Source organism: Propithecus coquereli, unplaced genomic scaffold, assembly GCF_000956105.1.
Source record: "Propithecus coquereli isolate 6110/MARCELLA unplaced genomic scaffold, Pcoq_1.0 Scaffold34, whole genome shotgun sequence".
Lineage (NCBI taxonomy): Eukaryota > Metazoa > Chordata > Mammalia > Primates > Indriidae > Propithecus > Propithecus coquereli.
The window spans coordinates 2,083,130-2,110,834 of NW_012149063.1; the positions used below are offsets into that span (position 1 = coordinate 2,083,130).

General features: G+C 40.1%; 1 protein-coding gene across 2 annotated transcripts in view; it reads left to right on the forward strand.

Annotated features, from left to right (window-relative positions):
• The window catches only part of CERS6 (ceramide synthase 6), a 261,185-nt gene that overhangs the window by 232,733 nt on the left and 747 nt on the right, over positions 1-27,705 (forward strand). For both annotated transcript variants that reach the window (XM_012650710.1, XM_012650711.1), the window contains one exon: positions 24,467-24,623. In XM_012650710.1, the coding sequence (XP_012506164.1) occupies positions 24,467-24,623 (157 nt within the window). The remainder of the gene's footprint in view (positions 1-24,466; positions 24,624-27,705) is intronic.

Genomic DNA, 27,705 nt, shown 5'->3' on the forward strand with positions numbered 1-27,705 from the left:
ATTTATATATAAATAGCTATTTGTTTATAAATAAAAATCATAGTTTGAAACTGAGTTTTGCTTGCTCTTATCAACATCAAATAAATATACCACCTGCTTCCATGAGTTCATGGGGCTTCTTTTGAGTGATTAAAACATGGTGAGACTATTGATTGCTTTCTGTTGCAAAAGAAATAAAAGTAATAAAATTGGGTGATATATTTGCTATGTAAATAAGAGCATTAATGGTTTTGAGATTTCAGATAAAACAATTCCATCACATTTACATGAAAACCCAATAGTTTCATTAAAACTATATTTTGCTGGCACTTTTTGTGCGTACAGAGTCTTGGTGCTATAATTGGGCCTGAAAACTCTCATATCACGATTTAGAACTAGAATCAGGATGTATCTAGAGAGCCTTGAAAAATAACCAAGTAGATTCTCAAATCACCTGAGAACAGACCCAGAGTGTTTCCCTTAGCAAAGAGGAAAGAGTGTCAATTTTCCTTCTTTAAATCAACACTCTGTCCCTGTTCTGGTATGTGGTGACAACTTGCTATTACTGTTTCTACATGTGCAAACTTCTTGGCAGTAAGACAGGATGCGCTTTCCTATTGGAGAAGAGGGAGAAAAATTTGACAGTAAGGTACTTCAGTTATTAGAGTGGTCATTTAACCAAATGAATAGCTTATAGTAGAACAATATACAGAGTTATTTTTTCTAACATAGAGGTAGCTCAAGTGCAGCACAGGAGAAAGACTAAGTACATTTCTAGGGAGTTTTTCTAGACATAAAAGTGCCCAATTATGAAAACAGCTTGAAAGTAAAGGTAAACATGGTGATGGTGGAGGGGCAGGTAAGGGGTGATCAGGGTGTTGCCTGAGAGTCTGGATGGAAACAGGCACACGTGATAGTAATCTTGTGTCTAATGTAGTTGATCCTCAGGAAAGTTTCTCAGCTCTTCTCTTTGAACAATTAGGGGAAAAAAAAATTAGATTGACAAAACTTAATGTGTCAATATTTTAACCAATGTTCAGAAAAAGAGAAAAGGGTCTGCAATATCAAACACTGCAGGGGAGACAAAAGCAGGTGAGATCACCAGTCATTGTAAAATTGTGCATGTGTTCTTCGTCTATAAAATGGGGAAATTGGGATTAGTATCAGATACTTTCTAGCTCTGAAGTTTCTTGACTTTATGATTTGGCAATCACACATGGGTTAGTGACCTTCCACTAAAAAATTTTTTTATATAGAGTTATCCCTGCAAGGGATTCTTGTGTCGGGGGAATAAGTGGTGAGCAAGAAGACATAGTGGACATAGACTGCTTATTTAAAAAGTTTGCAATGTATAAAAGGAAAGAAATAAGATCATCAGCAGTCATTGGCTCGGAGATGCCCGGGAAGAACATGCCTCGGCTCAAACACTGGGGCAGATTCCGAGGGCCCTGCTGCTGGAGGCTCTCAGCTAACTGTGCTTCTCTCAGCTGAATGATAAGCTCTGTCTTGCATGGAGATCTGCATGGCACACATCCTCGGTATGATTTATGCCACTGTAAATAGGAAGTTAACATTGAACCATTCAAATGAACAAATCCATCAGGAACAAAAGATACACATGCATCAACGTGGCAGTGTTTGGCCATCTGTCAGTAGTCAACAGAGTTAATCAGATTGTATTTGGGGAGCATACATTGCTTTGCTTTCTTATAAACTTAATTTAGATTTGAAGAAGAGTGATGATAAAGAATTCATATCAAACACTTTGGTTTAAAAGTTGCTTGGCAAGGGGAGAAAAACAAAAGAAGCAACTAGGTTTATCTTTAGTGATCTATCTGTATGCATCTGTCGCACATTTTGGGAATAATTCAAAAGGACCAATCCATTTCATGCCTTCTGCCACTAAATGAACGTGGGAGTCAAGCTGCTATTTTCACAGTGCAAGACATTTATTGTTGATTAAAAAAAAAATTCTCCTGCTTACACATAATGACTATCCTGGCAAGTAATGATGTAGAATTTCAGCTGCTTGAGCATAAGGTAGAATAATCTTTAAAAAAATAAAAATAATCACTAGGCCTTATGAGTTAAAAATAAAATATTAGTCAACCACAGGCCAAAGCATTTTTAAACACATAGATTTTTCTCAAATGGATCAGTTCTTTACTGAGTATGTGTTCTTTAGGTTGACAAGACTGATCTTTATGTGTCTCCCATCCTCAGTTGAACAGTATAGCCCTTAGGTTATTTACTCAGTCAATATAGGACTTTTTAGCTCTGTTCCAGGCTCATCTACAGCTGTCTGTGTTCATGCAACTTCATGTTGTCTAATAGTTTTAACAAACTTCTTCTACATACCCTCCACCCCACCCCCACAAAAAAAGGTGTATATAATTAACCGATCAATTGTGGTCGTGGTAGATTTAGGCCTATAAATTGTTGTACCAACCTTAGTCATTTCTGCTTCCTAAAAGTTTATATAAGAGTAGTTTTTCCTGGGTGGGGGGGTGGGGGAGTTGACACCCTGATTCTGTTTCTTCTGTTTAGATTGTGAAAATATTTATAATCAGACTGTGTCAGGCCTTTAAGAGTGTGATCCTTGGAATGAAATGGTTTCTGAGTGCAGAGTATGAAATGTCAGTGAGATTTTTGTCATCAACAGCACTTAAATATTTTTCTAGGCTGACAGAGCTCAGAAGGAAAGAAAAGGAGGTATAGAAAGGCTCAATAAACTGTATAAAAACTAAGTTGTTGGGAGAAATAGGATCCATGAGACATAAAAAAAAGTAAAACTGAGTTAAATGCCTTCTGAAAACTAAAAAGCAAGTATCTTAAAAAAAAAAAAAATCACTGTTGAATTAAGTGTCAGTGAGGAAATTGTAAAAGACTGGGAGGGAGATCATAAAAATCCAGAAGGTTTCTGCACCAAGATTGCCTCTAAATGGCTTTATGCTTTCACTCAAAGAAGCCCAAAGTAGAAATTATAATAGACTTTGCATTTCAAGAATGTTATATGCAAGGCATGCTATCCAGAGAACCCATATTCAAAACAAAAACCCTTGTCTCTACATCAAAAAAATTGATGAATGAAGGTACATATATACTTTTTAAGGTAGATGTGTATCATTTTAATTATTGTCCTCTTTAACCTACTATTTCAATTACTAAAACTATTCCTCTCAATCGAATCAGATGATAGAGCAACCCATACGAAGGTATATGTATGAATGTATTAATATGTGGTATAAAATGTGTCATTGAACTCACATTGGCCAGGAATATTGGAAAGCTATTTCCCAGTATCCTGGAGGCTGATTGTTTTTCAAATTAGGATCTTACATGAGAGGCAATAAGGAAAATAATACTGGACTAGGAATTAAGAATCCTGTTGAAAGTTTTATTTTTGGTACTGATTTACTGTTAGTAAACTTGATCAAATCACCACTCTTCTGCTTGCTTTTGTTACCTCCACTGTAAGCAAGTATAATAAAGTCTTCCTTGCAAGGAGTTTTGTGTGTATTAAATAAGAATGCACCTAAAAGTACCTTGAGAAGTGTAAAGCACTATGTAGCGTGGTGTCTGGCTCATTTGAAAGCGATGACTCACATATGCAGTGAGAACGTTTGCAGACACAGGTGGGCTTTAGATGAGGGTACTGAGGCAGAAGAGGGTTCTTGGAGGGAATAGGCTTAAGTCTAGAAAACATCTGACTGTTCAAATTCGAATGGGGAGGATTAGGAATAATCCAGCGGCAGCATTCAGTCAGAGACAAGAATTCTCTCCCAATAGCTAGCATTCTCCTTCCAGGTTTTCAGAGGGAGATGACCCGGCATGGTGGCAGCAACATGACAGGGTGCTGGCAGCACATTACTGGCGCCTGCTTTCCCCTTTCCCCTTACCTTGTCTTGCCCTCGGGACCATGACAAAAATTGTGTTTTGCTGCCTTGCCCCTGGTCCCTGTAGGGTAAATGTCTGGATCTGACTCTATACCTTGACGAATTTGTGTTAAGGGCATCAGTTGGTGGCAGTGCCATCTCTTTCTCTCCACCAGTCTTTTTCTCTTCCCTGGGAAGAGCCATTGCTTCCTGTGTCTTTCTACCTTGACCTCCTCTTGACCCAATAGCATGCCAGCCTTTTAAGAGGCAAGAGCAATTGAGACGGAGACCAGATTGAGGAGTAGGGTGACAGCATCTTCCATTAGAGCCGCACTCAGTCTGAATGCATCCGTAATCCATAAGAGGGTCTGAGTGAAAAACACAATGAAAACCTTTCAAGACTGATTCAATTAAGTACCTCCCAGGAGAGGCTGAGCACCAACAATGAAAAATTCAATATTGGCTCACAGAGAGATACTTCATCTCATAAATGTCCTTTTTCTCTAATGTGTAAGGAAAAAAAATTCCGCAGTAATCTTTTGGAAAAATGACATTTGCTTTTTTTAAAAAGCACTACCTCCTTCAAATTCTTTCATACCAATATTCATGGGAAATTCATTAGGGGGATGTGAGATTATGGAATGATTGGCTGCAGCGTCTGGAATCCTTTGTTCAGATACACAGTTGCAGTCCTGCGCGAAATCATCCATGTTTGTAACTCTAGGTAGGGATCAAAAAGAAGAGTGGCTGTCGAGCTTGGTATGGTCGTGTGGGTGCAAGTGATGGTGTTCTTTACTTTATATGTGAATATACGAATATAATGTGCAGCCCCTCTCCAAAAACTAAATTCAATATTAAGCAGCATTCAGGGAACAAGCTGTTTTTCTTTGTCCTAAAAGTGGCATTGTAATAATCGATCATCACGTGCACAGCTGCTTTTGAGCCTTTGAGCTGTGTATGGGGAAATACTCAATGAGAACCATCTCTACAGCATGATTCAAATGGGGTTGGCAGGTGAGTGGGAATTACTGTTAATGTCTTTAGGTGTGATGAGGGCATTATGGTTAGGGTTTTTTTTAAGGGTTCGAAGTATTTATAGATTAAATAACATGGTGTCAGGGATTAGTTTCTAAATAATCCAAAGTAGGCAGGTGGAGAGAGGTATAGGTGAAAACACATTGACCGTGAATTGATCATTGTTAAAGCTGCTGAAGAGCATTTACTTTGGGGGAGGGTGGGGGGCGTTACACTATTTCTGTTTGTGGATATATTTTAATTTTTCAATTTATAATTGAATTAGCTAAAAACCTAAATGTGAAATTTAGTTTTACATACAGGGTGAGAGACTCAAATTATGAATTGTTTGACTTAAGATTGGATCCCCTCTGTGTCAAGTGAGGTTGGGCGTTGGAAGTCAAAGCAGTCGCTTTCTGCTAACAGTTATTTGCACAGAGCTTGTTAAATCTGACCAAAAAGAAGAGGTGTGAATCAGCTCTGCTCTGATTCAATGTTGACGGATGGTGTGAAAAATTTAAATGACAGACAGTGGTGATTATTAAATGATAAATAATGGCAATTTATCAGGAACCAAACAGAAAACAATTACTTTATGTTTCTGGGATGCATCTAAATTGTCTCCTTGTTATATAATGACTATTTTAACACTGTGATATGTGTACAGTGCTAAGACTTTGGAAGGTTAGAACTTCAGAAAGTTTAAAACTGTCTTAATGTTAACTATCATTGCTCAGAATAGAATTTGAATATATTAAATAGTCCATTGAGGGATGGACTTCAAAGTAAGCATCAGACTGAACATTACAACTTGGAGTTTGCATTGCAGCTATTTTAATGGTTATTGGTCAAAGACAATTTCATGATTTTTTTTATAACAAATATAAATTATCAGAAACTCAGGCTCAGGTCTAACCATCAGGAATGCAAAATGAATATGATACCCCTGGCCCCAAGGAGCTTGGGATTCAGTTCTATAATAACATTGAACAACCAGCTCTAACCTGCAATGGATGACTAGAAGTTAGACGTAGAAAATTTTTCAATGGGAGTACAGTAGGTTTGATGAATTCTGAGCAAGGAAGCAAGTATGGTTTAACATAGGAAACGATATTTGAGCTGGGCCTTTGGGAATGATGGTGAAAGGAGTTAAAAAAGAAAGGGAGAGAAAAAAAGAAAAAAAAGAATGAGCTGGGCCTTGAAGAATGACTAGGTAGTAAATGGGAAGGCGAATAGTCATCCTAAGGTAACACCATGAGAAAAGCAGAAGGGGATGACTAGTTACAATGCAATAGAGTCTGACTCAGGGAATAGGTTCTAAGGTTGCTCATACGGTAAAAATTTAGAATATTGAAATTTTTCATTAAAATTCCTAAATTTACCACATATGCAACTAGATGGTCTCACTATGAAAGGCAAGTAATGTAAGAACTAGAAGGGCCAAGGGTCCAGAAGATTCCTGTCCCCTATCTCAAGTGAGTTGAGAGGAATGGCAGATAGATTCTCCTTCATTATTTAAACTTATTTTTTCATTTACTCTCATTATTTCATGCTGTTACTTAATTTCATTTTTTGGTTAAACATAAATAGTGAAATTCTCAAATGTTACACAATGCAACTGATTCTACTATCTACCATGCTGTGAAGAAAACGTGGGCGAAGAGATACGGTTAGAAGAATGAAAATTTCTAAGGAGAGATGTGCCTTAAGCTTTCCAGGTCCAATTAGGAGCTGATTTTGAAAAGTTCAATATGGCAAAAAAGAACAAGGAAAAAAATTAGTGCTGTGTCCTTTCTAGGATTTATGCATATTTGGTACATAATGAGAGAAAAGTCCGTGGTTTTTTCATTATATACTTGTTGTTTAACAGCACATCACATAAAGTTGTTTCACAACAAGTGGAAATAAATATCAACCAAGCACAATTTGAAGAAAAATGGAAAAGAGAGGACTTTACTTTTTTTCTGTATAACTTGAAATTTCTATGTGATACATATTATTTTCAGAAGTAGAAAATACTGATGCCATTCTAATTATGGAAAATTCCATATGTCCTACAAATATTTAAAAACTTAGTATTTGCCGAACACTCTACTAGGCAATTGAGACCACTGAGGAAAAAGGCAAACATTTCAGTCCTTGCCGTTAGGAAGCTCTTGCCCTAGGAAGGCAGACGTCAATGACCTAGTTACACTGTGGTGAGTATTATGAAGCATATCGACGGCTGTGAGGATCCAACCTTTTCTGAGGGTCAGACAGTGCTTCCCTGAGGAATGACTTTGGAGCTGCTGTCTGAAGAATGAGTCTGGGTTGGTCTAGGCACCGGGGGCTCATGGATCTGCTCAGGAATTAAGAAAATGTTCTGAGTTTGTTCACAGTAATAGTCTAATTTTTTTAAACACACACATTCTAGATTATCTAGATGACCACCCCCTGACCAAATAATGCCACGTGATTTCATTGCTCACCTTGTCGTTTTGTTTATGATCACCTGAAACAAAGCCCAACTGGGAGTCTAGAAGCCTATGACAGTGACTGCCTGGGTTGGTGGTTTCGAGTAGAGTGGTGGCAGTGGTGGTAGACAGAGGGTTCCAGAGGAATTTAGGAGATTGACAGGGTTGGTTATGGAGGGGATGGGCCCGGAGGGTGGAGGTAGGAAGGGCGATGCCACCGTTTCAACTTAAGCAATTCATCGAGGGCTAAAGCCATTAACTGCAGTAAGGAGATGGTGGTTAACAGAATGGACTCCGGGTAAACCCTGCATGCATTCAAATTCTGATGCTGTCGCTCCTCTGCATGACTCTGGGTGAATTACCTACTCACAACCAGTTTACTGAGCTGCAAAATTGGGGGATGAAAGCAATAGTATATCTTTGGAGCTATGATGCTTAATAACAGGAGTGTCGGTGGTCGTGTTATTTGGAATAGGAATAAGGTTGGAGGGAAATACGAGTTTTATTCTGGAGGTGCTCCATAAATATCCAAGAGGAGGTGCCAAATGGACAGTTACATATGTGGATTTGGAACAATTAAAAAGAAAAAAAAGAGAAACTTAGCTTGAAAACCAATTAGAGAATCATAAGCATGATTTTGACTGTGTGATTGAGCATGGTGGTAATGAGACCAAAGTTCTATATAAATAAAATGTTTATTTCAGGGCCACAGGCTTTGTCTCAGGCAGACATGCTGTAAAGATATGTCACTGTCCATGTGCACAGATCATGGGTGCTACCATGCCATGTTTTTGGAGCAGCAACAAGAGCATTAGTTCCTTGGTGCAAAGGACATGTAAATAACAGAAGTCCCAGGGCTATACAGTTGGCATCTAAAAACATCAATTTCAGCACAGTGTTTGTTTCTAGTGATGAGCACATTGTTGGCAACTCCACAGTTGTTGCAGACCCAACTTGAGTCAGAGCATTAAGGAAAAAAGTTTGAGCTTTGACTTGACTGTCGTCGGTCTTACTGTGCAGAAGAAAAACAATCACAGTGAACGATGATAAAAATGCATAGTGTTAGCATTTCATTGGTACTGCAGTTTGCTTCATTTCCGCATGTTGTGCTGTTCACTTTAAATGGTTTCCAGAGTCACTTTGTATTAGCCTCAATGTGAGGTTTCACCGCCTTTATTGCCTGCCATTCTAATAACTTTATTTTCAGGAGGCTAATGTCCTCATTCTTTTTCTGTTGCATGTCTAAAGCTTTTGCTAAAACTAAAGTCTTGGCAGTAAACAGGCCAAAAACAATGATCATGGAACAGTGCACCGAAAAATTATGTGTATGGGTATAAATATTGCAAGGGAAGTCTGAGGAGCAACCCTGCTGCATCTATACTTGTCAATCAGTGTATCCAGCAGAGACACTCCGTGGGCTGCTGCAGTGAGCTTCCCTGCTGACAGCTTGCTTGGAGTGAGAATTGATCAAGTATTCCCCATCATTAGCCCCTAGTATCTTATAAAGAGTTCATAAGTGCCTCGGCAGATCCAAAACAGGTCAAATGTGCTCCCTCATTGAACTCTTAGAGCTTATGCTTTAAAGTGGGAGGCAGCGAAATCTTGGACAAATATCTAACGTTAAGTAAAGGGAAGATCATAGGAAGAGGCCAGGCAGAGGGAACCATTAGTACCAACATCCTCAGGTGGGAATGGCCTTGTTCCTTTCCTGGAACAGAAGGAAGGTGGATGAACATGAGGGAGAAGGTTGGCGTTGAGGCTGGAGAGTTAGAAGAGGAGAAGATTAGGGACTAGTGTGGGCCTTGCTGTGAGGTGTTTAGGCTTTTATTCTAAACTTAAGTGAACTTAAATCTTTTAACTTTAAATCTTAAAACTTGAATGTAAATCTTTGTTGGTAACCCTTATTCCTTTAAAGAGAGGTAACATCAAAGTGAATTTGAAGTTTAAGAGTCCTTTTAAAATATTCTTCATATATATGGCCAGATTATTTCCTATAAAGATTTCACCTACTTACACTCTGACCAACTATGTATTTGAGTGTTGGCTTCATTTTATTTTTGAAGACACAGTGTTTTACCTTCTTTTTATGTGCATTTGATGATCTGATAGTTTAAATGTTATCTCTGTTAGTTTGAACATTTTCAAACCCACAGAAAATTTGAAAAAAATACAGTGAGCATGCATACACCCCTCACCTACACTCACCAACTGTTGGCGCTGACGACACCTATGGCACTTTCTACACACAGCAACACACATTTGCCGCATTATCTGAATGTAGGCTGCCCATATCATGACACTTCGGCCCAAAGACTTCAGCATACATGTATCTTGTTATAATTTGTATTTATTGGACTATTAATACAGTGGAACATTTTGTTCATGTTTTCATAAGCCATTTGTATTTCTTCCATGAACTATGTTCATATTTGCCCACTTTTCCCTTGAGTATATAGTGCTTTTCTCATCGACATCTAGGATATATGTGAGTGAAAGCTGCATCGGATGCTATTCAGATACCACTTAACCTCCTGCCAGGGCGCTAGGGCCTGTCCATTCAGGTAGCCAATTGTGTGTCAGAAATTTCCTCTGTGAGTTAAGGTATGGCCTTGGCTATTGCTACTTCTGTCATTGAGAGCAGAAGTCTTGCATTCTGCTTATTGACTGTAAACATTTTATTCATGATCAGGGACTATGGAAGAAGTAATTACAGTTGAATAGATAAGCACAATTAATATAAGTAATAGAAACACGAGAGAGTACCTTGAATTGTTAGTTAACTGATTTTGGGAAATTTATTTTTAGATGAAACCCCCTAGGACCCTCTGTATTCTGTCTTTTGAGTATTGGAAAATAACTTTTACTAAAGAAAACTACCATCTCTAGAGCCACTACGTGGATGTGTTTGCAATGATTTCTGCAAAGGAACCCATTGCTATCCAACTCCTGAATCTGTATGCCCTCACCGAGCGGCTAGCCTGGGGACCGCCTGAGTCAAATCGTGTTTGTAATTCTTTCTTCCTCAGTAAAGTGAGCTTGCCAGGAAATTGATCACACCAGGCAGATTCCCAGCATAGCAGTTACCGGTAGAAAAAGCTTTCAAATCTCAGGCCCTGAGTTTTGCACTATTTGTCTTGTGGCTCTCTTTTTCATGCGTGTAACATTTAATCCCAGAAATGGGGTGGTATTAAATGCCACCCTAAGATTGTGCACGGTCTGCCCTGACCCACAGTATATGCACCTGCAGTGTTCCAGGGAAACAGATCTCTCCTTTCTGTCTGCCCTTTTCCTATCCCCTCATTCCTGCCTCCCTCATCCCTTCCTCCCCCTCTCTTTCCCCTTTCCTGTTCTCCTTAGCATTTCCTCCTTCTCCAAAAGACAGGATTTTGAGTTATTGTACCCATAGTTTCCAGAAGTGTGCTCGCTCTCATTTCTTGCAAAATCGTAACATAAGAAAGTAGCAGAAAAGTGCAGAGGCCAAGCAGATTTCATGGTTCTTAGGCAGCTATTAAGCTCTAAATACCAGGCACCCTGAAAAAAACAGCTCCAAACATTCTAACAAACCCACATTCCAGGGAAAAAAGATACAAATTTTGCATGTTACATGTCTTTAAGTTGGCCCTCTCCCCTCTCAGAATCCTCACACTCATAACCATGGATGAATCTCGACAGCTGTTTCTTTTGTTCAGGTGGAATTTAAAAATCTGTCTTTGGAGTGAGAAATATGCAAGCCCATCCCACATAAGCAGGTACTTTCCCCCACAGATGTGCCCTCCTCTTCCCGGCCTCTCTTGGTGCTCCCCAGGAGTGACATGCTCACTGAGGGCTGTCCCCACCCCTTCCTTGATAGTCCCACCAGAGGGAGGGGAGTACTTCCAGTCACGTCTCTTTCGGAGCAGGAAGCTGGGACTTTGAGGAGAATGGTATCTGGCCACGTGAGGCTGCCCCTTCAGGGCTCTGAGACTTGGGGAGGTGGCTTTCTGGAAATCCATCCAGCTCTGCAAAAATCTGTTGCACTCTTTGCCCCAGTTAAGACCTCTATTGGCTTTTGTTAACACTTGGCTATGTATTATTATTCTCGTGTGCTTGCCTCAAATTTTAATTTAGGCATATATTTATTTATGTGATTACGTACATGTTAATTACAGTTAAATACTCGTTATAGAAATTTTGTAGAATGTATAAAACCACAAAGAAGAGAAAAAATAATATGTCCCAATCCTGTAGCTCTGAGATAACCACTGTTCATGGTTTGCTTTGTTTCTGACATTTTATATGCTTAAATTACATCTTTTTTCTTTACCAAAATGGGATCATCCTGTACATCCTGTTTTATACCTTTGCTTTTCTCATTTAACGTTGTATTCTGAGCATTTTTCCATGTCATTAAATGTTCTTCTGTAACATAATTGTATTGGCTACAGAGTGTTCTGCCGTATGAAGAAGTCATTATTTATCAGGGCCTTCCTTTTGGACATTAGTTAGAATGTTTCTAGTGGTTTGCTATTATAAATAATATTGAAACCAACATCTTCATGGATAAATCTTTTCACAAATCTCCGATTACTTCCTTAGGACAAATGTTTGGAAAGGGAATCACATGCCCAGTAGATATGCACGTTTTGATACATATTGGAACATTACGAGCAAAATAGGGTTTACCAATTTATATTCCAACCCCAGCTCCTCAACTAAAGAATGGGTTCTTTATGTATCCCCACGGTTCCCAGCAGTGTTGGGCCTACAGTGCAAACTTAATAAAAATAAAGGTAATTCCACTTAACTTTCTTGATTACCAAGACCAAATAATCCACCAAGCTCTCCTTGCTCCCTTCACTTGCTTACATGTTATAGGTGCAACAGACAGGTGTGGTCATTGGGCTAAAGATTGGTGATGGCAGTGACTCTGATCAAAAGCCTTGTGGATTCTTTTTTCTTTTTTCTTTTTTACTTTTTATTTCAATAGATTTAGCGGGTACAAGTGGTTTTTTGTTGCATGGATGAACTGTACAGTGGCGAGCTCAGGGCTTTTAGTGTACTCATCACCTGAATAGTAAGCATTGCATCCAATAGGTAATTTTTGATCCCTCCTTGAAAATGGATTCTAGTGACCAACACAGGTGTGAGTTTATAGCAGTGAGTGTCTGGGGGCTAGAATATGTACTGGAAATGTCTTATTTACCATGATACTAACAACCGGTTGTGGCAAATTAGTTGATCAGCTTTCCTAAAGAGAAAGCGGCTGAGGATGTGGTTTAGGGTGTGGGCTGCATCAGGTACCTTGTCATCTCCCAAGTGCAACGCTAGAATACAGAGCACTGCCGGATAGGGGGAGGTGGGTGCAGCCTCTCCTAGGGGAGCCAGTGCCCGCAGAAAACAAGCTTCGTTCTCTCATGAGAAATCTTCTTCCTGTTTGTCGTTCTCTCACTGCTCCACACTTCTCTCCAGTACCTGTTTCCATGAACGATAATCACTGGGCAGTCTTTTTAAAGAGCAGCTGCGTTTCTCAAAGACACTGTTCTGCCTCACTCTCATTTTTAGGACCCTCTTGTCCTCTTGCCAAGATCTCTGCAAGGTCCACCACCCAGCATCCCCACATCTGCTGTCTGCTAATGGAAACCATCCCCAACAGTTTCCATAAGAGTCTTCCTAAATCAGGGCCTTAATCTAGTCCCCTCACCCACCCATTCCCAAATAGCCCAGGATTGCCCTTGTTTTCCACTGTAAATTCAAACTTCACTTCCCGGCAAAAAAGAACTTCTCTTCCACAAAATGATGCCAACTAACACTCCTTCTCTGACTGCTGCCTTCCAGGTACCCTATCGAGCTATTCATGATGTCTTGTGTATACTCTTGGCTTTCCAGCCTACACATGCCTTTGCTCAAAACGCTCGCTTGGAACATTTATTGTATTTAAGACATTCTACCTTAATAACCAAAGTCTTTGATTCTCCACTTATTTGTAAACTCTTTGAGTATAGATACCGAGTCTTACCCATCTTAAAATCCTTCTCAGGAATACAGTTGCATTGGTGGGGGAGGGAGGACCCAAATGTCATCTTAATTTTAGAAGATGTCATTTTTTGTATTCAACACACTGGCCATAGGGAGAAAAAAATCTTAAGAATATTGATTGTGCCAGGCACAGTGGCACATGCCTGTAGTCCCAGCTACTTGGGAGGCTGAGGCAGGAGGATGTGCTTGAGCCCCCAGGAGTTTGAGACCAGCCTGGGCAACATAGCAAGTCTTCATCTTTTAAAAATATATGTTTAAAAAATATATATATTAATTGTGTTTGCCACTGGATTGTGTCCAGTGGCATCAAGTTACGTAGTTCATGTCTCAAACTTTGCACATGATTGAAAATGAAAAAGAGCAACATCGTAAAACTTGTTGCTGGTAGCTTCCAGCTTTGCTGGATTGAACAGCAACGTGAGGTAAGGCTGTGGATTCCCCCATCTACTGCCAAGTCGTGTCCAGCTGGGCCTCGTGTGTTCGTATCCCTGACTGCCTGGGTAGTGAGGAAGTTAGTGTTGGGGTGTGAGTGAGGAATTTAGCACAAAGCTGGCAGCTGCAGCGTACCTAATCTGAGGCCTTCCTAAGCAATCCCTGTAGCCACTGGCGTCTGATTTCAGAGGCCTGTGGGAAGCTAAGGGTTCTGCACACCGGATCAGCGTGCTCGGAACCCGGAGTTATGCAGAGGTTTGCTCTCATAAATACAGCATTTGCTCAAGGCCTCATATCCTTTGGTTCCTTCCCAAAGGTAGGGTTTTATACATTTTTTCCCCTTGTTTTCTTTCTTTCTTGTCCTCATATATCTAGAAGTAAAAAAACAAAACAAAACCTTTCCTCAGATTTTCTTGGCCTTGATCGTTCAGTTATATTCAGAGAGACCAATATGAATCCCTTGAGAAGAATGTGTTTATGTGTATGTGGTATCTTTCTTATACATGCAGGAAACAATCAGAATGGGTGAAATTTTAGATAAATTGGAAAACATAAGAATTCATAAAGCTGTTTATGTTAGAGTTTAAGAAACCTTTCATAATCTTAGGCTTTCGTTTTGTAGATGAGAAGACTTAGGCTTGGGAAAAAAAATAAGACTCACAACATCACACAAATAGTGAATGCAAGAACAGAGCCTAGAAACCAGGTGTTCTGACTTACAGGTCAAACGTTATGCTCAATATTGTCAGTTCTTTCGAGTAAGCTCACTTCCCACCCACACTTCCAAGCACATCCATCATATTCTACAGCAATTATCTCAGTAAAAACATCATTTCAATTTTTTTAACCAGAATGTTATGATTATGTTTTTGTTGATCGATTGACTTGGTATTATTCAATGCAGATAGTGTTTTGTGCTATTTTTCTTTCAAACTTGTAAAGCTTGCAAGAGCAAATTTTTCTTATCTAAATCTCTGCATTCACTCTCCTAGGGCTTTTTTATTTTCTTTTTTTGTTTGTTTGTTTGTTTCCCTTGATTTTGAGCATCTTACAAGTGGATTTCATCAACTCTGACTTACTCTGGGGAGGCATTTCTTTGTTACAAGACACATTTACTGTATCTCTCTTGCCAAGCAAAAGATAACAAAGATAATATGGTACAGAATATCCCTCAAAACTTCAGGCCTCTGATAGATTGTTCTCTTTGTAGCGGCACTTACAAAATTTTCAGGAACATTTCTCTAAGATAAAAGTGAAGGTTTAATCCTAGAAATATATAAATAAAAACAGATTTTTTTTTAAGTATTGTAACAGTACAGTAGAATCCATACATGTTTAAAAATTCTGCATGCCCATTCATGTCCCGCACACACAGCTAGCTAGAGGAGAGATTTCATACAACCTAGGTGGAAGGAAGAGCTACTTGCAAATGGAAGAAGTTGGCCTGGGTTGGTGTGGGGGATGTCGGGCAGCGTGAAACAGGGACACCCAGAGCAGGGAGTGTGGGGCAAGTGAGTTTTCCAGAGGGCTGGGCAGCGAGGCATGAAACACCACTCCCCGTAGGAAAGGATGGAGTCTAGAGAGCCAGGAGGAACTATGGGTCCGAGTCTCAGAGCTAGGAAGACATGAGATTTGAGAACAAGGAAGTTAGGAAGAGGTCTGTTTATCAGGAACAGAAGATACCCCTTAGCATGCTTTTTGGACCTCTGGGTTTCTTAAAGGGCCAGAGACATACATACACAAGTGAGGATATATATTTTCCATGATTAAATAATATTCAGTTTTCAGAAATTAGTGATTTCAGATCAACCTCTTAGTTAACCTCTTCACTCTGGGAAAGCCATTGCCGCCTCGACGTGGCAGAGAAATCTCACAGGTAGGTGTGTAGGCAGACGAGGCAGGGCCTGCCTGAAGTTCTGATGCCTGGAGTACACACGGTTCCTAAGGCGACACTGACTCCCTGCAGGCTTCCAAACAAAATGGGTGGAGTCTGATCCCTGAATAATTAAATCCTGAGATTCTCCCAGTACCAAGACCCTACGGGAACCTTCTCGAGGAATTTTTAGGAAGCAGAGCCAGCCTGAATGTGATGGCTTCTGAACATCCCTTTTAGCTCTTATTTGCTAAAAATTTTATCAAGAGTATACATTCTCTGTTTTGAAATAATTTTTAAAAGAGAGAGAGTGAGGGAGACCTAAAAATACTGTGCTTAGATTAAAAACAACAAAACCTCTACTGTGACCTTGGATAATTAAATATTATTTTGGATCTTGGTCTCCTGACCAAAAAGTTGGTGTTATATCTGCTCTGCCAACTTGAGGTTCATAATGAAACTTGATCTAATAAACATGGAAATCCCTTGAACATCTTCCAAACAGAAGGAATTATTACTATTACTCACGCTCTCTTCGAGCAAGTCCTTCAGTGGACTAGTTAGTGACATATTTTACTAATGCTTTCCTTCTGTTCATTGCCAGGGAGGCTCACTTTGAATCTCCCTGTGTAACCCCTGGCACAAGGAAGGTACAAGGATGGACACTATGTGCCTCCTTCCCTTCTCGGGGGAAGGTGCAGACCCCTGGGCTGTGATGGAGGAATAACCATGTGCCCACCACATGGTAGCCTCTTTCAGCTTAAGAGCCTTTCCCACCAGTTGCTATTTAAGTTGTTCATGAGTTCATGCTAGTTAAGTTGCTATTTAAATTGTTCGTGAGAAAACACAAAAGGCCCCGGCCCCAGCAACTTCCTGAATAGGAAACCAAAATGGAAGATATTTCCAAGAAGCAAGTAACAAGAGCAGCCTCGCTGTGTTCCTGTTGTAAATAGCCACACTGAGGATGGGATCTGTCTGTCAGGCAAATGGGCAGGAAGCCAGTTCCTGTCAGAAGCCTGTGGGGTCCCTCGGGGATGAGGTCAGTGAATTCTAAGAATGCCAAGCCTTTCTACTTTAACTGAGTTCATTGTTTAGACCCAGAAACTTTAAAGCTAAAACAAAGACTGTCACAACCAGAGTTCCAAACTGGTACATATTTAGCCTGTATTTCCACTCACCCCTACAAAAAATACCGTTCATATCCCCAAGGGAAGGAGGAAGGAGAAAAAGGCAAGGAAGCTGGTGGCAGTATAGGAGTGTTCTTCCACACACCTGGGTCCAGGAGAGCTCGGCCTGCCCCCGGCCATGCTGGGAAGGGCCCCTACAATGGACATGAGCAGAAAGTAGCCCTTCAAGGGAGGAGCATGCAAGTTTGGGGAGCTTTCAGAGCCTGTGCTTCCATCCTGCCCCTACGAGGATGTTTTTATGCTCTTTTAGAAAACTTTTAGAAGAATAAGTCCCTGGAATCTTAGTCTCTCTTAGATTTCTACCTGCCTAGCAGGAGTCAGCCTGCCTTGACCTTTTCCTGAAGTAAAGGATATTTGGAGAGATACATGTGCTTCAGTCCTTTCATAGAGAAAAGCAAAGAAAAGGGCACAGGGCTGGCACTCCCTTTTTCTGAGCTGAATTTAGAAAGAGATCTTTGATTCTGTACCTTACATGTTTCATATACGTGACAGGGTCGTAGTGAAAGGCGTTCTATGATTTTCAGTAATGGAGATAATTCAGTTGGGATTTAGGGGTCGAGTGCGGTGGACTACAGTGGGGAAACCAGTTAAATAAGCCCAAATAGGTCATTTGAAGCAGGAAGGGCCTGGCATATGGCTACCAGAAATAAGATTATGAGCCCAAGAGATAAAGCATCACAGGAAACAAGAATAGGAAATGGCAGACCATAGGGAGAGATGTGCACAAATGCTGAGCAGCAGGTGTGTGTGCTTTCTCCATCATTGTGTGGTGATGGGTTGGCTCTGGGCCTAAGCCAAGGGTGAAGAATTAAGTGCTGGGAGAGCCCAAGGGCCTACACAGAGACAGGACTTCAGACTGATCTCCCCCACCGCCTCCATCCGGCCTTGGGAACGTCATTGACGCTCCCTGTGCTTCCACGTCCTCATCTGAGAAATAGGGATAATAACAGTACTCACTGCAGAAAAAAGAAATAGAATTTATCCCGTACAGTTTATTTCATGAGGATTAAGTGAGTTAACATATAAAGCCTGGGCCCAGTTCTGGCACTTAGTTAATGCTCAATAAATATTAACTAGTATTAGTATTACTGTATGAAGATCTCACAGGGATGTCGAAAGGATGAAGTGAAACAATGTATGTAATATATTTGGCACAGTGCTTAACACTTAGTAAATATTCAGTAAGGAGCAGGTGTAGAGAACCAGGCAGAAGTCTTTTTTTACTAGCACGTGCGCAACAAAGAGCTAGAGAGGATTGAAAACAAGCGTGTTAGAATCAGGTTACGTCCTGAAGGACACAGCCTTGGCTGGAAGGACTCAGGTTGGGAGTCGGGAACATAGAAAGGCCCAGCAGTGGGCGGGTTAGGAATTTAGGCAGGTAGACAGCCAATGGGGCAGCAGCTAATTTTGAGAAAAACATCTGCCCCAGCCAGGAAGTCACCAGTTACAAACATTCTGCGGTAAGGGACCAATTCCTACGTATGGCCAGGCTATAACCTAAAAGTGAAGAATTAATTGACCCCACATCTTGCTTGGATAAGGATACAGACAGAACTAATATGTCCATTGCTAAATGAAAGATAGATGGTTTATCCATGTTCAAGTTCAGATTCACGTCAAGGATAAAAAAGTCACTTCCATGCTTGTGCCAGACTAATAGATTAGTGAATCTATTAGTTAAGATAATTAGGCACCCATGACACAAGCTACCCGGAAACCATCTTCTTGAAACAGGGAACTGGCTACTGTTATGGAGGAATCCAAGCTGCAGGTGGGGCTGTCTTGTTAAAAGGAGGGAAACTGCAAGCATGGTGTTCAGCCTTGTAGCAGTCTTCACTGTTCGTTCAACACTGAGCCAAGATGTTATTTCGGTCTAGAGCTTTCATTAACTTAGAAAAGCCATCACAAAGAGGGTTGCTTGCAATAGTGAATTAATTGCCTGACTTTCAGATTTTAAGTGCCCATAGTTTGTGTTCAGAGTAAATTTTAAATGGGTAAACCATGCTAATAGCTTATTGATGATCTTTAGGTAGAATGTACTTTTATTTATGTTTTGTGTAGGTCAAACAAACATATATACCAGAGAAACGCACATCATGAAATACAGTGAGGCCTGTCTGGGAAAGCAAAGTCAAGACCATTCAAAAGCTCTGACATAAAACCCTAGTTTTGACCACAAAGCTCATTTTACTTCTCACGATATCCAGCTGGGCATGATGGCTCACACCTGTACTCTTAGCACTTTGGGAGGCTGAGATGGGAGGATCACTTGAGGTCAGGAGTTTAAGACCAGCCTGGACAACACAGTGAGACCTCGTCTCTACAAAAAATAGAAAAATTAGCCAGGCGTGGTGGTACACACTTGTAGTCTCAGCTACTGAGAAGGCTGAGGGAAAAGGATCGTTTGAGCCCATGAGTTTGAGACAGCAATGAGCTATGATGACATCACTGCACTCCACGTGGGGCAGCAGAGCAAGACCTTGTCTCAAAAAAAAAAATCCTCCCTGGCATTATGTATCACTCCTCAAAGTGAGGCCGAGACTCTTTCCTAGAGAAGCAATCTTGGTTCTCTGTGGATATTTGACATGGCTCTAATTATTGTTCTGGTTTTTATAGAGATCATTTTCTGGGTTGCAGAAACATGGAACCCAAGGCTCAGATGGAGCTCTTTGGTGGGATTAGGGGAGAAGGAATGGAAGCGAAGCTGGTGGTTGCTTGCCATGGCCAGGGGCCATGGTCTCATCAAAAACATCTACCTGTAACTCATTCATACTGTGAGATCACCTGGTCCATCTTTAACATCATCATCACCATTATGTGCTCCTACCCGTGTGTCACTAGAGAATTTGAAAATTGAGATCTATAGGGGTGAAAGTGAGACTGTTCATCTAACTTTACATACTAAAGATAATGGATTTAAACACTCACTTGGGAGTCATGATAAGAACGGAGAAATCAAGCATTGGAGATAGCTTGTGGGAACGAGATACCAATGGGGATCTTTTTGCACAGGGCTGTGTGACATTATGAGACATCCTGAGGCTTAAGGGGAAAGCAGGATGCTTTAAGTCACATTGATGCTTAGAATGTGAATGAATATAGCCTTACATATCTTACTAAAATGAGACTATGCTGTGTTTTCTTTGCTTAACAAAAATGGTTGCAAACTTTTCTGCTTGAATGTATGCATTCCCTCCACATCCTGTATACATTTCTGGATAATCAAATTTAAGATGAAGAATCCATAAAAGGTAAGAATGAGCAAAAGTGACTACAGGGCGTAGCCAAATTACAATCTAATGATTCGTGAAAATCCCCCACTAAAGCTGAGCTGTTGGGGTGGTAACTCCCACTGCCAGTGAATTGCACGGAGGTCAGCTTTGCCCTGCGGGCACCCCTCTCTGTCAAGAGTCAGGCAGGAAGAACAAAGCTCAGATTGGAGCCTCCTCGTTCCATTGTTTGAAAGGATTTTTAGAAGGGAGAATATAAAGTGGAGATCAAGTGTTTCCTGTGTGGTACTCGCCGTTGGCAAAAGGTTTGGGCAGAATAGGCCTGTTTGAGCATTCTTTGTGTGTGTATGATGTGCCACCTAGTGGTCAAGTGAGCCTAACATTAATGAAAGGAAAAATGGTCTTTTGTCCCTTCTGTCCCCATATTCTCTACCACTTGGTTAAGCAGAGGTAGAGGTTTGATGCTGTAGGGTAACTATTATGTGGGGGAAAAAATTTGTTCTCTAAGAAACCATATGTTGAACACAGATTATTATGGAAGAAAAACACTGATATTATCGTAATTATTCAAACCAGAAGTCACAAATTGGCAGTGTATGTATGTGTTTTGTTTGACCCACAGAGTACTTTCTTCTGTTTTATTTTGAGGTGTAATTCACATACAGTATGGTGCACAAATCTTCACTGTACAGGGTGGTAAACTTACATTTGTACATTTTTATATATGTGTAACCTATGGAATCGTCACCCTGATCAAGATGTAGAAGTTTCCAGTCTCCCTTATCCCCCCTCCTGGTCAGTCCTCCCTCACAGGCAACCACTGTTCTGAACTCTTGTCACCATAGATGTGCAATGGCATCATTAGAGTGCATAGTTCGTCCAAAAAGGAGTCGTTTCCTCAGCAGTAACATTCTGCAGCCAAACAATGGCTCTTTCCTGGGTTTACTGTTTTTCAGAGTCCAAGTGTCCTATGTTCTCTCTCTCTCCCCAGTCTAAATTCCTGACACATTGTTTTTCTTACCAGGCTTCCCACTGAGACATATCCATTTAGTGCACTGATCACATTTCCTCAAGTCAGTTTTCAGAGAAATCCCATTATTTTTGGGCAGCATCTCAAAAGTAATCAGAGGTGCCACTGATTGTCGTGGCAAAGCCTATGAATTCTGATGCAGCGTTTCAGAAGTTTATGTGAATGCCGTGCTGTCAGCAACTGCTCTGACATCCTGATCAAATTAAGCCAGGCAGCAGCACCAGCCCTAGCATCATAATGGTGAGGGTTCTCAGCCTATAATCCAGCAAAGGCTAATTTATAATGAATAGTATAATGCAATCACTGTTGCTATTTATACAGGACCACTTTCTGTTCACATGAAACTAATGTTTGAGTGTCAAAATGTATAGTATGTCAAGAAGCAGAACTAGTTTTGAAATAAAATTATTATTCCAGAGCTTTTTTGTGTGTATTTATTTGGCTGCTAGATAAACAAACACACGGTCAATCAACAAACGTGCCTAGCAAACACGTTATTTCCAGGTGTTTTGTAAGGTGCTAGAAATAGAAAAGTAAAAGGTGTGTAAGTCCTCCCTCGCTGCCATGGAGTTGAGCCTTGTTTAGATCTGTTGTCTGTCCCCTGGCCTACAAACTGGTGTTTAAAGAGATCACTGCCTCTTTGGATAATAAACAAGGCAGGAATATAGGCATTATCCTAATTTAGTCCCTTTTAAAAATTACTTATATATTTTTTTCTAATTATCATGAATTCAGAAAATAGAAGAATGTAAAGAAGAAAACATAGAATTTCCTAATCCACCAAAGAAAACCTATAATGGCTTTAATTCCCTTCAAAGAATTATAATTCCTTCTCTCTCTCCCTCCCTCCCCATTTTGTGGAGCTAAGATGATACCATGTATTTTCCTCTATCATTAAAAACTCTTGAACCATGTTTAATACTTTGAATGACTTAATTTCTGGAATGGAAATGAAAACTAAATTTTTTAATTATTCCCTGTTATGGGACATTTTGATGGTTTGCTCTTTTTAAAATATTTATAGATATTTTATGTCTATGTATTTGAAATTAAGTCTCCGACTTCCTGCCATACTCAATGGCCAGAACTTCCAAAATAGTGTTAAATAATAGTGACAATACTAATTATCCATGCTTTGTTTCTGATTTTAAAGGAAGTAACCCTGGTGTTTGTTAACATACTGATTTGAGAGGTTTATAAATCATAGTGAGTCCTTTGAGTTCTAATGGTTAAACATCAACATCAGGGAGTTGAACATTACCAAATGTCTGTGCTGCCATTGAAATACCTAGGTTTGTACCAATTTGGCCTATGGATGTGATACATTATATTAATAGATTTACTAATATTAGTCCCCCTTTCCCAGAGTGCATACTACTATCTCATGGGGTATTATACTTTCGATGAATTGTTAAATTCAATTCCATCCTATTGTGTTTAGGATTTTAACATATGTTTATTATGTGCTGTTCTTTCAAGACAACTAGTATGGGTAGAGACAAACTCTTTCAGTTCATTCTAGTCTATAAATGGGGTTGCTGAAATTGAAGATGGAGAACTGTTTATGTCTATTTTTATTCTCCTTTTTTGTTTACCTCTTATTCTAACTGCAATAATTCTTTTTTCCTTTTGTGAATTCACAAAATAGTTTTCTTAATCTCCCTCCAACCACTCATCACACTGTTTCTTACATTAAAATTATCGATGTATTTGTCTTCTTACGTGAGTGGTCTAGGTCTCAAAGTAGAGAGTTTTCCATCCCTTACCCTTAGCCACCAAGTATTGTCCACCTGTCCTCTCCTGTAGAATCAGATTGTCCCCACACAGTGCTGCAGTGGCGGATGGCGGAAGTGTGCTTCGGTGAGTTTTCTTGTGAACACCCTTAGATCTCCAAACTAGCCTTGTGGTGAGCTGAGGAGGACAGCAGAGAAGTAGGAGTGATTCCAAAATTATGTTGGTGTCATGCTTCTCGGTGGCAGCAAAATGGGTGCAGAAGACACGAATCAGCTTCTGAAGGCTTAGGAGCAGACACGGGCAGGGACCAGAGCAAAGCACTAAAACCAGCCTTCTGCTGCTAATCTGCCCCCGGTGGCTGCTCCATTCTAGTTCTGATGGTGGATTACAAAGAGAACCAATTACTTCAAATAATTATTCCTAATTCAAGTACATATTCTTACATACTCTTAAAACTAAATGCATTCATTGTACTCTAATAATTTTTGTAAAAAAAAAAAATTCAATACTGATTTCAAGGCATCACTGCAAAATGAAATCTTTCAATTGTCAGTTCTTTCCCAGGGGGAGCCTTGCAAAATTAAGGACCCTCTAAATGGCTCCTTAACAGGTATAAGCCTAGGTCTCACTCATATTCTAACTTCTACTGTGCTTTGCGCTGTGCTAGGCATATGGTTTATACTTACCTAATGTTTTGGGGGTTAATCTTTTTTCTTGCAATATAATGTTATTGAATGGTTTTCTTCATGCTTATTTAAAGCGCAAAAGCAACTTCAAACACCATGGCCTTTTAACAAGTAGTTAGATGGAGAATCACCACCCTAAAAATTAATAAAAATTAATGGAAGAAATGAAAATGAAAGAAAAAAGTGAAGGGGAAACTATATGATCCAGCAATTCAACTTCTGGGTATATACCCAAAGAGATATTTGTACACCCATGCTCGTAGCAGCAGCATTTGCAATAGCCAAAAGGTGGAAGCAACCCAGTGTCTAGCAATGGATGGAAGGATAAACAAAATGTGATATATACTTATTATTCAGCCTTATAAAGGAGGGAAATTCTGACACATGCTGCAATGTGGATGAACCTCGAGGACATTATGCTAAGTGAAATAAGCCAGTCACGAAAGGACAAACACTGTCTGATTCTACTTATGTGAGGTACCTAAAGTAATCAAATTCATAGAAATGGAAAGTAGAATGGTGGTTACTAGGGGCAGATAGAATAGGGAATTATTGTTTAATGCGTACATGATTTCTGTTTTGTAAGATAAAAAGTGTTCTGAAGATGGATGGTGGTCATGGTTGCCCAACAGTGTGAATTTATTTAATGTCACTGACCTGTACACTTAAAAATAGTTAAGATGGTAAATTTTGTGTTATATGTATTTTACCACAATTTTTTAAAAAATGGATAGGGAAAAGTACACTGTTTGAGCTAGAACCCAGATGAAAGTCATGCCACCTGGGCAATATTTCAGGCAATGACTATTCTAAGTACCTGGTCAGCTTTCAAAGCATACTTCCTGGGAGGGAGCCGTTAGGACATACTGTTGACCTAGTGCTTCCGTGCAGTAACTAGAGTTCCTTGGAAAGCAAAGTGAAATGCTGTGTTCAATAATTACTTTCTTCTTTTTCTTAGGGTGTTAAATACCACATTATTTGAAAGCTGGGAGATCATTGGCCCTTTCCCTTCCTGGTGGGTTTTTAACCTACTGCTGCTGCTAATACAAGGGTTGAACTGCTTCTGGTCGTACTTGATTATAAAAATGGCTTGCAAAGCTGTTTCAAGAGGCAAGGTAAGCTACAACTCACATTTTTCAAAGGGGCCCAAAAAAATTTGGTGGTGGTGGTTGTTGTTTTTTTGGTTCCTCTGGATCAACTATTTGTCATTTCAGATTTCATCAAAACTGGTATTATTTCTTCAAAATTAAGCAAAACCGCCTAGAAACACAATGCAAATTTTCACTTTCTTCTCTTTAGTTCATTTAAGTCTTTAGTATTGCTGTGCTGATGATGATCTGCATGTGTAATGTTAGGCTGAATGATGATATATTATTTGTTGTGTTCTTTCCCTCTGTCTCCCTTGGTCTTTCTCTGATTGTATTTATATAGAACAGAAATTTAATAACTTCTTTTTATGAGAAGGGGTACTTGGTGCAATATACCTGTTTAAACAAACCTTTCTCTCCAATTGAAGAATAAATCCATTTATGACTTTTCTAACAAAATTTAGTTAAATCTTTTTGGTTAAAAATGGCTTCATCAGGCTGATTCAAATAAAGCTTCCTGAGCCTCAGCACCTCTGTGTAGAGCAGTGACTTTTCCAGATCGTTCTCTGTGACATTTTCTTACTTGTTTGTTCTCTTCCTTCTGCCACCCTGGAAGGCTGGGAAGTGGAACCCTTTACATGTAAGTTTCTCATACTCTCTCTATTCCTGTCCTGGGTGCCACTTGCCTGTTGGAGGGGCACTCAGATGCTTCGTTTCTGTGCATATTGTTCCGTCTGATCCATTGATTGGCACTGACGAGGGTCCATGCATGGTATCGTTGCCATTAGCTGCAAGGGATGCTAGGAACAGCTCTGTCAGTGCCCTTGTGTGTGGGCTTGTATTCTGCTAAATCTTGCAGGGCCTGACAGAGGAGAGGCATCTCTTTGATGGGTGTTTAACATGTTGGCTAGAAGACAGAAATAGACCAAAATGAAGCAGGGGAAATAGAACGAGCTGGGGACCTGGGGAGAGGATCGACACAGCGCAGAATGGGGGCCTGGACCTCAGCTGTTTGCCTGATCTGTCGGGGGCCAGAGGGCAGCCTTGACCACTTTGTCCTCATCTGGGTCAGCAGAACTGGCCTCTTCCACAGGGGAAGTCGGGCCATCCAGTCCTGATCTATGAAGCCAATTCTCAGTGTCAGCTCCAATATAAATCCTCCATATTTTGATCAGTTAATTGCTTAGAAGCTAAAGTTCATTTTTCCTCTGTGACCTCTCACTCTTTAAAATGAACACATATTTCTATTAAAAATTTTTCTTGTCTTCATTTAGTTACAGATTAAATCAGCACGCACAGTACTGTCACTATGATAATAACTAAAGATGCCAGGACACTGTCAATTAGGTTACTTGTGTCCTTATTGCATTGCTATTTCTACCAGGCATGTTGTTTTCTCTTCAACATGTTCCTTCCACTTTATGAAGAGATGATCATTAATTTCATTCCAGATCTCAGGCTTCAGAATATCTAAACTGCCCTAGCTGCTCTCACCTGGGACAGTAAGGTTCATCTTGGCCATGGGGTTTTTTCCTGTGGGTTATTTAGATACATTCTAAATTGTCCTTTCTTTGAAGATAATGTAAGTGTAGATTTTTTCAAGTGCAACTTAAAATAATCTTACTAAACATGCACACGTAAACTAATTACTCTCTGAAACTGGAGTTTTCTAGTAGCAGCTTAATTTGTGACTAATGGACTTACGAACATATTAGAGCTTTACTATAACCCTGTCTTTGTGACTGATGATTTTTAAATTAAAGTACTTTTGTCATCTAGTCATTTTGGTGTCTCAGTATCTATTTTTGGAGATGATCTATGTGAGTTCAGTCTCATCTCAAGGGGCACTGGAGGGGGGTTCATTTTTTATAATATTTGCTCCATCACTGGTTGGACTGGAGCAATAGTTCTCAGCTTTTGCTTTCCCCTATCCCTACCCACCTGAGGGAGATGACCTTCCCCACAGGAACGGTGGCTTCTCAAGTTGGGGTGGAGTCCAGGATTCTCAAGTTCAAACGTGGTGGTGGCACGGAGAGGATGTGATTTGGAAAAGTTCCCAGTTAATTCCGGTGTCCCTCCCAGGAGACTTTGCCAACACCCCTTGGAGAATCACAAGAGACCAGATTGGGGAAATTTCTATAAAGCCAGGCCACTAGGTCCCCTTTGTCACCCCATCTAAAAAATAAGTAAATGGTGCTCAGTTATAAATCTTAAGGCCTGCTGGGTAAAAATGCTTGCCATAATTTAGACTTATAAAGTAGGAAGTTCAAACTATTTTTATTTTAAAGGCAGTAGCAGATTTTCTTAATTTGCCCCAAAATTACTTCCTTGCTAGACAGTAGGATTTTTTCATCCTTTATGGTAATGTATAGATTTATAACCTGGTGCCTTATTTTGCCATCCTCATTACTTAATGAGATTGAGTGGAGCATTGAACAAACTTGGGAGAGATGAGAGTGAATTCCTGATCATCCAGTTGGTACATTTTCCTCGGGAAATATTTTAAGCTAGACCTTACCCAGCATGTTCTTAAAATGCCTCCTGCTGCCATTCGTTTATGTGACATATAAAACAAAATTCCTAACTAATTTTAGAAGACATAAAAGAAAAGCAAATTAAATCATAAAACAATGCATGACAGAGCCAAACAGGAATGATTTTGTTAGTGTTCTGAGCTGGCGGGTATTTCCATTAGTGCGGTGAGAGCTGACTCTAAATCATTCTCAAGGAGGATGTGCTCATCAGCAAGTAAACCGATCCATTTGTACCAAATTCCTATGCTGCCGTTCCAGTGGTACACGATGCCACTTTCTGGGTAAGGGTGGGATTGTGGTCTAGTGCGTCCTCAGCATCAAAAGGTACCTTAAAGAGGTCAAGTCCAGTCCTCTGTGATGCCTAAACCCACCACCTACATTCCTTCGTAACTGACTGTCACCCAAATTGCATCTCTGCAGCAAAAGGGAACTTACTGCTCTGGCCATGTTCTTATCTTCTTTGATCTTTTAGCAGTTGGATCTGTTTACCTTCATGTATGATTGCATATGCTTCTGAGTGTGCGATGCCTTGATGATTTCTTAGGAGCCGGTTACACTCACCTTCCTGTATCCCA